Here is a 14,946-nt window from a genome sequence, read left to right as displayed (position 1 = left end):
TGGTCTGATTTCTCTCTAGAGGAAGTACACATTGAGAGCACAGAAAGAAAAACAAACGAAATGGAATTAAAATAATTGAACGGATGTAGGTCAATTAGTTGTTTAAAAACCCCATACAGAACCAAATCAGTCGATATAATCGAGAACAATCATCAGAAATCACGCCATATGAATCAGACTAGTTGGTCAGGTTCAAATCAACCTTCCATATCGTCATTTCTGAGTAGGCGGTAATGACATTTTTGTATTGTGCTGTAACTGAAACTAGAAGATCTTCTGATATCCTTTCCCTTCGCCAAAGGTACGGAACGGATTTTTAAGTGTTTTTACCCTGGGATAGCTCGCTAATATGACCCATAGTAGGGAAGAACATTTCTTGGTTGCAATTCGATCTACAGTACATCTAACGCCACGATATGAAACGTTGATTTGAACCTTCTGACCAACTAGTGGGTCAGGCAGCACCCCACTGTCTGATTCATATCGCTTGATGTCTGATGATGGATGTCTATTATATCGACTGATTGCAATTGTATCGGGTGGTTTAAAAACCTCCGAACACACAGGAAACTGTTGAGCGTGGAAAAACCCAGCAGCGTTGCAGTTCTTGACACAAACCGGTGCACCTTGCACCTACTACCCCGTTCAAAGGCACTTAAATATTTTGTCTTGCCCTTTCACCCTCTGAATGCCACACATAAATCCACACAATCCATGTCTCAATTGTCTCAAGGCTTAAAAATACTACTTTAACCCGTCTCCTCCTGATTGAAGTGGATTTAACAAATTACATCAATAAGGGATCATAGCTTCACCTGGACTCATCTGGTCAGTGTATATCATGGAAAGGGCAATGGTTTTGTATACTGTGTGTATGAGAAAAAGGGAAAGAGAGCAACCCATCCAAGTCATCGACCCTGAGGGCAGCACGGCAGAGAGCAGGGAGAGAGCTGGGCTGGTCTCATATTGATCCTGGCTAGACAGTCAATCCCATATGTACTCAGTACAACAAAGGGAAAAGCAATTCGGATCCATGACTCAGAAGAAACGCCACTAACTCCTTCCTGCCTCAGTGAGAAGCTGCTCTGTTCTTGGTGTGTGTGTGTGGTACTTACGCAGCGCAGTCCTCCAGTGTATAAGTGTGTTTCTGTGCATACACGTGGGTGGGTGTGTGTGTAGATGTGAGATACGGACGCAGTGTGGTCCTCCAGCATATACGTGCGTGTGTGTGTGTGTCTGTGTGGTACATACGCAGGGCGGTCCTCCAGTATAAGTGCTGTGGTGGAGAGGGGTTCAAAGTCCAGATTCTTCCTCACACTCTGTCTGGGAGATGGGGGACTGTGGCCAGGTCCATCTCTGCTACTGTTAGTTTCATATTCCTAGAACAGACAAAACAAACGCATACTTAACACAAACGTACAGTGGAACATCACGTGTCACGAGAGAAACTGGTTTAATTTGCCAAGGTCGTATCTGCCACTTTTAGTTTCATATTCCTTTAGACAAAAACCGCATGCACGCTCACAAAAACACAAATATTCAAAGGTACAATTACATTTTACATTTTAGTCATTTAGCAGACGCTCTTATCCAGAGCGACTTACAGTAGTGAATACATACATTTCATTTTTTCTGTGCTGGCCCCCCGTGGGAATCGAACCCACAACCCTGGCGTTGCAAACGCCATGTGTTGCAAACACCATGCTCTACCAACGGAGCTACAGGGAAATATCAAATCAGACGCTTGGGTTTATTCACCCGATTGAACAAACAGGAAAGTCTAATTGAAATCTAATGGCTCAGTAGTTGTTCAGTTGTTTCATATTACATTTTATAAGTCATAATCAAACTCAACCTCAATGGGATTGGTATGCAGATCCATGGTTTGGTAAAATGACATGTCTGAGACCTGGGGGCCTCAGAACCAATTGAAAACTAGAAGCATCTTATTAAAACCAATATAGAGCAGAGTAGAGTCTGGTAAAGGAAAAAAGCTAGGTGTCTGACATTTAATTTCCTCTAAAGACCTTTATGTTGTCCCACGGTCCATTCACACACACACACTTTTTTTCCACACACCCCTGCTAGAAGCCTGACTACAGCCCTTTGGCCCTTAGCGGCACCTATCTAATGAGTGTGTCCCTGTCACGCCTCCTGTGTGGCTCAGAGTGGGGTGCGAGACACACTGACCATTAGACCTCCAGCCATGGGAGCATTTAAACACGGACAAGGTTTTCGTTCGGAAAATCTGAATTTACCAGACATTATAGAAATTTACCGGACCCATATGAAATGGTTGTGTAACATGATTAGGGTGTCCACCCACGGTTCACAGAATGACAGAAATCACATTTTGTTTATGGCAATTCACCTTAACAGAAAATGCAGCCCGGATACAACGGCGTGCTCCATTCTTATTGAATTCTGATGAACAATGAGTTTAGCCTGCTACATTTTCTGGCGCCTCCCTCCTGTCAGCATTGGTCTGGACATGACAGACTGTAGCCAATACCCTATGCGTATCCCCTACACTTTGACATGTAAGCTAATTAATTTTGTATTTACATTTACATACACTTCTGTTTTTCTTAAAACAACAGCTAGCATTTTTCAGTTTTCAAATCAATTTGACTTGCAGATTGGCAGATTGGGCACCTCTTGAAGCCCAAATGGCCCTGCCCCTAAAATCCCAAAATATCAGGCCTGATCAGACTTCTTATTTTTTATTGATCTGTTTGTCAGTGTCAGCAGAGTAGGCTACCTTGTAATTTTTGTCATATTAAAAAAGATGGTCTCCAGTCATATAAAGTGTAGTAGAATTGAAGGAAATGTGTTTAAAACGCCAACCTTTTCCTGTGCCAAGGAGAAGAAACGTTGGCCTATAGCCTACTCTAAGCCACTACGCGCTGCATTGAACACTTTTTTGCAAACAGTGATTGAGATATCTTTTGCCTAAATTATGAATATCCTATCTAATAATCACTTCAGAAATAGAAGGCTGTTACAGAAGTCTGCAAATACAAGGATGGAATGCTTTATTATAAAAGGTGCCATTCTATGGTGAAAAGGGTGAAAATGATCTTCCCTAAACTTGAAACCCATGTGCTGCCTATGTTAGAATAACTGCCCACATTGACTTTTCCTCAGCCAACCAGACAAGTAAAGAGCAGCAAAATAACAATCTACTATCCCCCATAGTAGAAAATCTGACCTATTCTGTTGGTCAGCTTGTCTTTCTGTGCGAGAAAGAAATAGCCTATTCCAAACAGACTCTGGGACAGTTGTGGGTCAATAGATCCCAAATTCATTCAACCAGTAAGCCTAGGCTAAATCCCAATTTCTTTTGTAAGCAATGAAGCTCCTGCAACAGATCAGAACATTTAGAATACAATATTGATACACTATTATGTCTTCACATTATAAGCGCAGCAATGCGCACGAGGCAGTAGCCTACGCACAAATGGTTGTTTATAATGCAATTAGCGGCAAAACACAATTTGTGACAGATTAATATATCTGTTCAAAATTTTGAAAAACGGAAGCTCTAAATATGCATCAACTAGCATGGGTCGCTAATATGACTAGGATTGTGCATTTGGCTACTGTACAATGAGAAAGTTGATTTGAAAACGGCTACTGGCTTCAATGGCATATGGAAGTCTTTGTAAAATAATTGCCTGCACGTTTGGTTAGATTTTGGCTGGGCTACTTTGAAGAAAGGTAAGACATAATATAATATGTAGTAAAACCTTCAGGTTTCAAACAATTAAGTATATGTTTTCAAAATACATACTGCCTCCAGCTCATTGCAAAGTGGCGTGTGATGCCCTGAAGCCTGCATAGTTGCCTATGCACTTGAATGGCGAGTAGTTGGAGTATTCCAAGCAGTTGGAGTGGTCCGTGGACACTTAAGGAACAGTAATGTTGAGTTTGTTTCATTTGGTGACCTCATGAAGGACAGGAGACACATTACTGTTTCTTTGTTGGTATACACTTCTCAATTATGGGGTTTGCATCTGAATGTTGTATACAATAATTCAGATGATGATTGAGTATAGGAATGATTGAGTATAGGAATACTTTTGGAAAGATAATGTGATCTTAGTCTTCTAAATTAGAATTGTTTTTCATAGTAACTGAGGATCAGTCAGTGTCCACGCCCTGTGAGCAGACATTACAAGGCATCATGGAATGCCCCCTTTTCTACTCCAGTATAAAACCCACTTCCGACAAAATTTACATTAGACCAGAAAACATGGAAGCTGTCGCTACATGTTGAAAAGACCAGAGAACGTGGAGATCATCCACACACGGAAATGGTTAAGAAATCCACAAACTAAAAACAAATTATTCAGACTGCAGCTGTTTAAATACTTTAGTCTGGTAAACGCATCCATTCTCTCGAACGACTGAATGGTACTCTGACGTATCCATTATAACAAACTCCAACTACGACAGACTTTGAGCTCTGGTGGACAAACCAGAGACTTTCTTGTTGATTGACTATCCAGCAGACAGACCGGCGATCGCAGAGCGACAACAAAGGCATACACTCGTAAATATGCAAATTGCAATTTATTTTAGAATGAGTGGTCGTTCATGTTCAAAGTATGAGCACGTCCATGAGTGTAGTGTAGTCAACGTGGGTCCACTGAGTTTCTCGCTCTTGAGCTGGTCCCACCCCTTTGTCTATCAAGCCGTCATATCGGCTTAGCCCTCTAGGGACTGTTCAGTGTATCATGTCAGTGTGTTTCTGTGATTGATTAGTTAGTAAATAAATAATTAAGCCAATTTGTTTAAAATCGCTGATTCTTGATGCTAGGGGTCGTGCAAATATCCAATGGTTTGCAACATTCAGGAATGACTGAGGAGGTAATAATCCATTAATATGAGACTAATCAATAAGATAAAATATTAAATTCGTGAAATTGCAACTATAAACAACATTTTCCCGTGGTGCCCCGACTTCCTAGTTAATTACTATTCCGTGATTTGTTAAATCACGGAATAATTACACAGAGAATTGATTTGATAATATAACAGTCTTAACATTTAATGATAGCCTGTTGTCGTAGCATGACTAATGGAAACCCTGGTGTGTGTGGCCATACAGCACAAAAGACTGCAGCCTGGATCCGGTTAGCTCTGTGTTGGTGCTTTTAGACATAACATTGATTAGCCCAGTCATCCTGTTTCTGTAGCGTGAGGCAGCTTGATGTACAAGTACACCCCCTGGACGCTAGTCTATCACAGGGCCTTACCCACAATCTATCTCCTTAATGCTGAGAGCCAAGTAGAGATACATCGGGTCCCATTTTTACAGTCTTTGGTATGACTCGGCCGGAGATCGAACTCCCAACCTCTGGACAGACACTAACTACAAGGCCACTGAGTTGGTTTATCATAACCAGTATGTTTTCCATATTGAGAAGGGACACTTCATCTGTAGTAAAAGGTGTTGTTGTGTTCTTGTTTTGGATGTTGGTCAGGCATTCATTATGTTGTTGGCTATACGCCCTGTCACACTCAGGCCAGCTACAAGTCTATGAATTCTTAATGAATAAGAAAAAAACTATTATAGTATAAATCTGTTCGGGGAGTAACAGATTCCAATGTTTGAAGTGTCATTGTAAAGGGCCCTTCTTCAGAGTGGCCCACCCCACACTGGGTAATGTGCAAAGTGGGGTAGCCTAATCTTAATGGTCTTAAAAGGAGGATGCCAGGCGTGAATGAGGGCCAGAGCCCACTGATTTAGTTCCCCTTATCACTACCGACAAAGAGGGCCACTGCACTGGTGGGAAATTAGGAGGCGGAGTTCTCAGAGTGCTGTGTCCTATAGAAAGATAGAGAGATATATAGAGAGAGAGGTGGTGACACAGAGTGGTAGAAATAAAAGAGAAAAGGAGTGCGCAATGGATGGCAAAAGTGAGATGGGGATTGGTGGATCGATGAGGAAAGATACACAATTGAGTGATGGAAAATCCTGGCCCACCCAAGTCCATGTGCTGTATGCTAGACAGGAGTTGAGCTGGTGATTCAGAGATACAGTGCCGTGAAAAAGTATTTGCCCACTTTCTGATATTCTCTATTTTTGCATATTTGTGATAATGAATGCTATCAGATGTTCAACCAAAACCTAATTATTAGACAAAGAGAACCTGAGTTTACAAATAACCCCAGAAATATACACTTATTTTATTTAATTAACAAAGTTATGCAACACCCAATTCCCCTACGTGAAAAAGTAATTGCCCCCGTACACTCAATAACTGGTTGTGCCACCTTCAGCTGCAATGACAGCAACCACATGAACGACATGGGTCTCATTATGCCTGGCAAAAACAAAACACTGCATTCCACAGTAAAAACCTTACACTGTTCCAATGGTCAAGCTTGATGGTGGTAGTGTGATGGTTTGGGGATGCTTTGCTGTCTCAGGACGACTTGCCATGAATTCTGCTCTGAGAATTCTAATGTCAGGCCTTCTATCTGTGAGCTGAAGCTGAGGTGCAGCTGGGTCGTGCAGCAAGGCAATGATCCAAAACACAAAATCAAGTCTACATAAAAATGTCTAAAAAGCAACAAAATTGAAGTTTTGGAATGGCGTAGTCAAAGTCCAGACCTAATCCCAATTGTGATGTGGCAGGACTTGAAATGAGCAGTTCATACTTGAAAACCCACAAATGTTGCTGAGTAAAAGCAGTTCTGCATGGAAGAGTGCGCCGAAATTCCTCCACAGTGACGTGAGAATCTGAGCAACAACTACAGGAAGCGTTTGGTTGGAGTCATTGCATCTAAAGGTGGCACAACCAGTTATTTATTGAGTGTAAGGGGGCAAATACTTTTTCACACAGGGGCATTGGGTGTTGAATAACTTTGTTTATGAAATAAGTATGTCATTGTTGTGTTATTTGTTCACTCAGGTTCCCTCTAATATTAGGTTTTGGTTTAAGATCTCATAACATTCAGTATCGAAATATGCAAAAGTAAAGAAAATTTGAAAGGGGGCAAATACTTTTTCACAGTACTGTAAGCCTGTGGCTGCTGAGAGGCAGGGCTAGGCAGGGCTGCTCAGACCACAGGGCTGCTCAGACCACAGGGCTGCTCAGACCACAGGGCTGCTCAGAAGAGAGAGTTGGTACAACACAGTGGTGACTGATTGAAAGGAGAGAGAGGAGACAGAGAAAGGGGGAAGAAAAAGGGACCACTGAGAAAAGGGAGTCGCAAATCTCTCTCCATCTCTCCCTGAGTCCTGTCGGCAACTAGGGAGGAAGCCTTGCCTGCTAGCCAGGGGATGGGGGAGAAGCCGTGAGCCTGCACTACTGAGAGAATGGGAGGAGGGGAGCGGAAGAGGGAGAAGGGGGGTTGAAATCTGACACCTCTTCAGCGGCATTGCAGGTGCCACTAGCAAGGTGAAATGAAATTCAAGCCGTGTGTGAGTGAGTGAGTGAGTGAGTGAGTGAGTGAGTGAAAGAGGGGAGATCACATCCTGTTAGAGTGGCGCACTATTGGCCCAGCGTTGTCTGGGTTTGGCCTGGGTAGGCCGTCATTGTAAATAAGAATTTGTTCTTCACCGACTTGCCTAGTTTACATTTACATTTTAGTCATTTAGCAGACGCTCTTATCCAGAGCGACTTACAGTAGTGAATGCATACATAAATTTCATACATTTTTTTTTCCTTTTACATATATATTTTTTTCTCTCCGTACTGGCCCCCCGTGGGAATCGAACCCACAATCCTGGCATTGCAAACACCATGCTCTACCAACTGAGCTATAGTTAAATAAAGGTTAAATAAAAAATATAAAAATGTATTCCTTCTACTTCTGCTTTCTCACCACTCACAGGCTGAGAGACAAGCTAAGCACATTATCTCTGCTTAGGACCATAGTAAACAACACATTTACCAAACAGATTGTTCTGCTCGCTACTGGAATGGCCTAGCTTAGCATTTCAGCTAACACAATCACAATGAACTGACAAGCTCTGCTCTTTGTGCTGTTTAATTAGCCTAGGCTCAGGTGGCAACGGTATCCCAGGGTTACCTGTTTCCAGGGAACATGCATCATTATGCCAAGGTTTTAGATCTATGGTTTCATTAACTTTCATTTCCTGATGATGTAAGTGGCTCTCTGTGTCTGTTTGCATGCCTGGCCAGTCTGCCTGGTTCCATGGCTCAGTGTTCTGAGTGATGGTATTTAGAAAAGGAGAAACTAAGCAATAAGTAGGGATGCACAATATACCGGTGAACATATCGGAATCGGCCGATATTAGCTAAAAATGCCAACATCGGTATCAGCCGATGTCTAGTTTAATGTGCAAAACCGATGTCAAAGCTGACGTGCATAGCTATATAAACGTAGGTACAGGCCATAATGACACCACGTAAAATTTTGAGCTACACGTGCAACACAGCATTCATAACCTAGCCCACAATGTCTGCTGTGTGGAGCGAGCAGTCAACTAGTTGAGCAGTCATTTGAAAGAGTAAGAACATTTCAGCGAGACAACTCAAAAGGCGAAATCCATTAAAGCAAAAACAATGGAATTCATTGCCATTGACAGTCAACCGTTCTGTCGTGGGTGATGTTGGCTTTCGCCGACTGGTCGAGCACCGGTACACACTACAAAGTGAGCTATTTTTCCAGATGTTGTCCTACCGGAGTTACACAGTAATAGCTTCAATGCTATTAGCTTCACGACATGCATACTATGGAACGCCGTTTGGGTCTTTGTGTGTAAAAAAAGATACAATAGCACTGTCAAAGCTGTACAAAAAAAGTCTGCAAACAAGCAAATGTCGGCTACGAACGATGTGTTTATAATACCGTGTTGGTAATAAAGCATTATTTGTTAAACCGCAACATCTGGGGTAGCTAGCTTTAGCTTGGTACCTAGCTAGCACCAATACAACCAGCCTGAAAACAATGACCAGTAGAAACTGTAGTCTTTTTCATTATTCTTAGCAATGATTTAGGAATCCTTGTGAGTAAGTATTAGCTAGTTTGCCACTTGTTGTTCACCAATTGAAATTGAGCTTCAGTTCATGAAAATAAATAGCTAGCCAGCTACTTAACCCTGTGGCCCAAAGCTAACGTTATAAGCAGCCAGCTAGCTTCATCTGGCTAGTGAGGCTCAACCGGACTTGGTTATGTGTTATGAAGCTAGCCACAATAGTGGAATTTGCGGTTTGCCTTCAAAAAAAAAGTATGCCATTGACAGTGATGCAAATTAATACAAACAGTAGAATTATGCCATACTTTTATTTTGAAGGCTAACTGCAAAGTCCACAATTGTGGCTAATCCTTATTGTGGCTCGCTTCACATAGATGTGTCTAATCACCATTAATCTTATAAATTAGGGTTATTTTAGATGACACCTAGCTATATATTAGTTAACTAGCTAACTAACTATTGCTACTGAAACAGATGTTGTTTTGCATCCATGAGCTAGCTAGCTTTTTATTTTTATGACCAGCACTGTTGGTGCGCGAGACAACTTCACCAGCATCATAGCATACGTATTGATGAATCGTTGTGACATGAAATACAAGTGATAGTGTAATCAATGTGTAATAACTATGTAAAAAATGTATGAATGTGTTACATGATTATGTGACATGCAGGTCCTGATTGGTCAACAAGCTTATTTGACACATCAAATATTGTTATCTACTGGTCATTGTTTCTTTTATGACACGCAAAGACCCAAACGGCGTTCCATAGCAAAGACCCAAACGGCGTTCCATAGCAAAGACCCAAACGGCGTTCCATAGAAATCCTGGTTGAGAATGAAACGACTGAACAACGAAACCGCACAACAAGTAAGTGAAAGAAATAGATTTTGATTATGTTTTACTGGTAATGGGGACATGCGTAAATGACAACTAAATAACTTTTTGGTCAGTGTGGTGTGTGTAACCTTTATTTAACTAGGCAAGTCAGTTAAGAACAAATTCGTATTTACAATAAAGGCCAGGACGACGCTGGGTCAATTGTGCGCCGCCGTATGGGACTCCCAATCACGGCTGGATGTGGCAGCGGGGCGGCAGCGTAGCCTAGTGGTTAGAGCGTTGGACTAGTAACCGAAAGGATGCAAGTTCGAATCCCTGAGCTGACAAGGTACAAATCTGTTGTTCTGCCCCTGAACAAGGCAGTTAACCCACTGTTCCTAGGCCGTCATTGAAAATAAGAATTTGTTCTTAACTGACCTGCCTAGTTAAATAAAATAAAGCCTGGATTCGAACCAGGGACTGTAGTGACGCCTCTTACACTGAGATGCCGTGCCTGAGACCGCTGCGTCCGTGTGTGTGTGTTAACTATTTAACTGTACTAGAACGCTTAAAAGGCCGCAATTTTTTTTATATCGGTTATTGGTATCGTTTTTTTTTGGCAAGGAAAATATCGGATATCAGTATCGGCCAAAAATGTCATATCGGTGCATCACTAGCAATAAGCAAAACAGACAGTACAGGGTCTAGTGGTTACTAGGGCTGGAAATTGATAAGGACCTCACGATAAGATACTATCAAAAGATGTAGGTTCCGATACGATATGTATTGCAATTCTCATGATTCTATAGGTATTGTGATTCGATACTGCAGTTTTATTGCAATTTGATGTTCCAAACATATTGCTCACTATATGTCTGCTGCAGAAAGACAACATAAAATTAGTTTTGCTCAATCATGGAAGGAAGTGTTGAAAACATGTTAGCTCTATTTAAAAAGAAAATTGAGAAAAAGCAGGTACAACCAACTAGCGCTAGCTAACGTTATCTAGCAAAAAAGGAGATCAATAAAGTTATATTGTAATAGTCTACTACTACACAGGACAGAGTAATACAAATGAATGGTTTTTGTGCAATCATGAAAAAGACCACAGCAGTAGGGTGCCCTTCCTTCCAATCCACTACTTTTCATTGAGTTCAACATCCCCTAGTCTAGTGCACATGCAGGCCATTTACTACACTGGGTCAGGATTGAGCACTCTACATTCTCCTTCCTACTCCCATGAAGAGAGAGGTTAGAGAGACCCAGAGGGTGTGCGTGTGTCAGAGTGGTCTCTGTCTGTGGGCTGTTTGCCATTTGTGAAAACTGAAAAGAGCCCTCGGCCTCTCCCAAAGGAGCAGAACATCACTCCAGACCGACACCCAAGAGGTAGGCAGGGCCAGTCTGAGCCGAGACAGTGACAGTCAACACAGACAGTAAACAGCCTGCCAGCAAGACAATAATACATCAAATCACAACCTAAACACACACACACACACACACACACACACACACACACACACACACACACACACACACACACACACACACACACACAGAGCTATAACTACTGTATAAAAGAGGAGATCATGAAATTACAGTCTTCCCTCTTAATAAACAGAGTCGAGAGGAAAAACACAAAAGACCCTTTGTGTCAATGATGAAATTGCTTATGTAATGGACTGACAAAAGGGCTGACAATATTTTGACCAGCAATCACTGTCTACAACCCACAGAGCTGCATGCAGAATTGTGTTAGTTGGGAGCTAAAATTGAGAGCTATGATCATCATAAAGCTACTGCAGAGTCGTCAAACACTGACTCAAAGAAACACACTCATCCTTCCTCTGAAATTAATCTGCTTTATTTCTTTTCAGTTGGGAGAGACAAATAACAAGGAAACCCCTTGACACACTTTTTAGCAGGGAACGCAGAGAGACCACGCTGTCTCCCAGCTTGGCATTCCTGAGCTGCACTGAGCTGAATATTTCAGCACTTTTCACGTGTCATGCCTTCCTCCCACGGACCACAGAGAGGGCGAATAGACAAACACCAGACACTTTACAGGGAAAACATGAGTTTGCAGAAAAAGACAATGTTGTTGCATTTCACAGACAGGTCGTATTTCAATGAATACACTGCTGGACAAATCAAATACAGGAAGATCGGTCAACAGAAGCTTTAAAAAGAAACGACACACATACTTCTTCACCTAAGAGAGATGAGGTCTCTTGCTCACTCCATCATTCCTCGTCTTTCTACTCCATCATTTCTCCTACTGTCAGACGGGGAAAGAGACTAAAAGAGAGGCGGTAGACTGCTGCGCTCGCCCCCTCACCCTCGAGCTGACACACACACACACACACACACACACACACACACACACACACACACACACACACACACACACACACCAGCTCACTCACCATGAGCGCTGCAGTTCCGTAAAGACACCCAGACCAACCCGGGGGGCAGGCTAAACTTCACAAACCGTCATGGCTGCTCCCGTTGGCCCGGCCACAGCCCACACAGAGGACGAGGATGAAGAGGTCAGGGGGACAGCGGGCCTGCCGATGGGACACACCCTGAGCTGGAGCTGATGCATCAGCGGCAGCATGATACCGCTCTCTCTCACTCCCCTCCCTCCTTGCTTCTCTCCTTCCCAGCACGCACAATGACGCTACACAGAGGCCACGCGTCAGTGCAGAACACAGAGGATCCGATCTCTTTTCAGTGTGTGTGTAGGCAAATCAGCACTGCCGTGCTCTATTGTTCACCGTCGCTGCGCTGAAAAGGAGCACACTAATCTCCTGTGCCCAGCCAGGCACTCTAATTAATCCCAGATTAATTGATACAGGATCCATTTCTCATCCAATCCTCCTGTCTGCTATAACAATCCATCTTCTCGGCGCTCTAACAGCAATGCCTTGGGTCATGTGCTGTGTGGAGCTTTTTTTCCCCTCGCTCTTCTCCCCCTCTCTATTTCATTCCTCCTCACTGTCTCCCTCTCAAATTATAGCCAGTTCTCCTGTGTCCAGCAACTCTGTCTAGCCTCAGAGGAGGGTGGCCCAGGGATAAAGGGGGAACAGGGATTGGCTGACTCCCAGGTGATTGACAGCTAGGTACCGGTGGGACAAGGAGGGCTATGAAACATACAGGACAATACAGAACACTCCCACTGGGAAAATTGTTTACAGTGTGAACAATATTTGTCTGAATTAACCCAGAATGTTCATGCGTGTTTAAATTGAAATCAACCACTCCTGGTTGCGAATAAATAACATTTCCTGCAGGCAACCAGTGACTGTTTCTGGGGGATGAAAATGAACACGTAGGCTTCACCGCCCCGCAGACATATTACCAAGAGAAATATCCTGACTTACAACACCGGAACGCTGAGAATTAGAAATGTAAAGCTCGACAGTTGAATTACAGCCTATAGTGTGACAGCGCAATAAAGCAGAATAAATACAACAGTAGACTAATAAAACAGAAACTCATTAGTCCTCGTCCAAGGGACATTAGGCCCACCCCCTGCCATCAGGCAGGGCTTGCCATGGCAAGACAATGGCTTCCAGGCAGGTGCTGAAAATATAGCCATCTGAGACCCGGCACCAGGGATAAGGTTACCACCGCAGGAGATGAGAATGCCTAAGGCTAGATTGGGTTAACGGGGGAGAGGCTGTCTGGGGTAGATATACAGAGCTCACCTGGCTAGCAGGAGGACTCCAGTTTCTGTCCACACCCACTGAAAGGATCAAATGGTGGATAGTGGCCTATAGTTGTAGTCAAGTGACTCTTTGGCCTGTTTAAATTGGAGGACCCCAGGTAATGATGTCACCTCATAGCTCACACTAACATGGGAGTTGGATACGATGATGGAAAATTGTGGTAAAACTTAAAGCAGGAAAGTGGTACAATTTCAAACCTGGGTCAACTCAGACCCACCAGTTAATAGTAAAGCTTTGTTCCTGAAGGCAAACAGTCAACCCTAGAAGTTTCTGTTTCTCAAACTAGATACTCTAATGTAGTTGTCCTCTTGCTCAGTTGTGCACTGGGGCCTCCCACTCCTCTTTCTATTCTGGTTAGAGACCGTTTGCGCTGTTCTGTTAAGGGAGTAGTACACAGCGTTGTACAAGATCTTCAGTTTCTTGGCAATTTCTCGCATGGAATAGCCTTCATTACTCAGAACAAGAATAGACTGATGAGTTTCAGAAAAAAGTGCTTTGTTTCTGGCCATTTTGAGCCTGTAATCAAAACCACAAATGCTGATGCTCCAGATACTCAACTAGTCTAAAGGACAGTTTTATTGCTTCTTTAATGAGCACAACAGTTTTTACCTGTGCTAACATAATTGCAAAAGGGTTTTGTAATGATCAATTAGCCTTTTAAAATGAAACTTGGATTAGCTAACCCAATGTGCCATTAGAACACAAGAGTGGTGGTTGCTGATAATGGGCCTCTCTACGCCTATGTAGATATTCCATTATAAAATCAACTGTTTCCAGCTACAATAGTCATTTACAACATCTACACTGTATTTCTGATCAATTTGATGTTATTTTAATGGACAAAAAAAGTGCTTTTCGAACAGTAGTGAATATACAGTACCGGTCAAACGTTTGGACACACCTACTCACTATTTTCTACATTGTAGAATAACAGTGAAGACATAAAAACTATGGAATCATGTAGTAACCAAAAAAGTGTTAACCTGTTTGGGCTAGGGGGCAGTATTGAGAATTTTGGAAAAAATATGTGCCCATTTTTAACTGCCTCCTACACCAACTCAGAAGCTAGAATATGCATATTATTGTTCAGGTTTGGATAGAAAACACCCTAAAGTTTCTAAAACTGTTTGAATGGTGTCTGTGAGTATAACAGAACTCCTATGGCAGGCAAAAACCTGACAAGGTTTCATGCAGGAAGTGGCCTGTCTGACAAGGAGTCGTGCGTCTTGCATCTGTTTATTGAAAAGTAAGGATCTTAGCTGTAACGTGACAATTCCCAGGGCTCCAATAGGCTCTCAGGACGCGGGAAAATCATGAAGGTTGACGAGGCAGCCTCAGGCTGAAACAGATTATCATCTTATTCAAGTGTCCCATTAGGTGACAATGGAGTGAGGCGCGTGCGCGATTAGCCCCCGTGGAGTATTTTAATTCGGCTGTTTAGTTT

At 42.7% G+C, this 14,946-nt stretch overlaps 1 protein-coding gene across 2 annotated transcripts in view; it reads right to left on the bottom strand.

The window, feature by feature from the left end:
* The window catches only part of LOC106577489 (TBC1 domain family member 14), an 85,220-nt gene that overhangs the window by 25,086 nt on the left and 45,188 nt on the right, over window positions 1-14,946 (bottom strand). Inside the window, exons 1-2 of one of the 2 annotated variants that reach the window (XM_014155523.2) lie at window positions 12,198-12,713; window positions 1,252-1,379 (exon numbers count right to left, since the gene is read on the bottom strand). In XM_014155523.2, coding sequence (XP_014010998.1) covers window positions 1,252-1,379; window positions 12,198-12,200 — 131 coding nt within the window. In that variant the 5' untranslated portion in view covers window positions 12,201-12,713. Of the gene's footprint in view, window positions 1-1,251; window positions 1,380-12,197; window positions 12,714-14,946 lie in introns of those variants that run through there. The other variant, XM_014155520.2, reaches the window with a different exon arrangement.

This window comes from Salmo salar, chromosome ssa18 (assembly GCF_905237065.1).
Source record: "Salmo salar chromosome ssa18, Ssal_v3.1, whole genome shotgun sequence".
In the NCBI taxonomy this organism is placed as follows: Eukaryota; Metazoa; Chordata; class Actinopteri; order Salmoniformes; family Salmonidae; genus Salmo; species Salmo salar.
The sequence above is the reverse complement of the archived record's forward strand: the minus strand, read 5'-3'. Positions and strand labels throughout refer to the sequence as shown.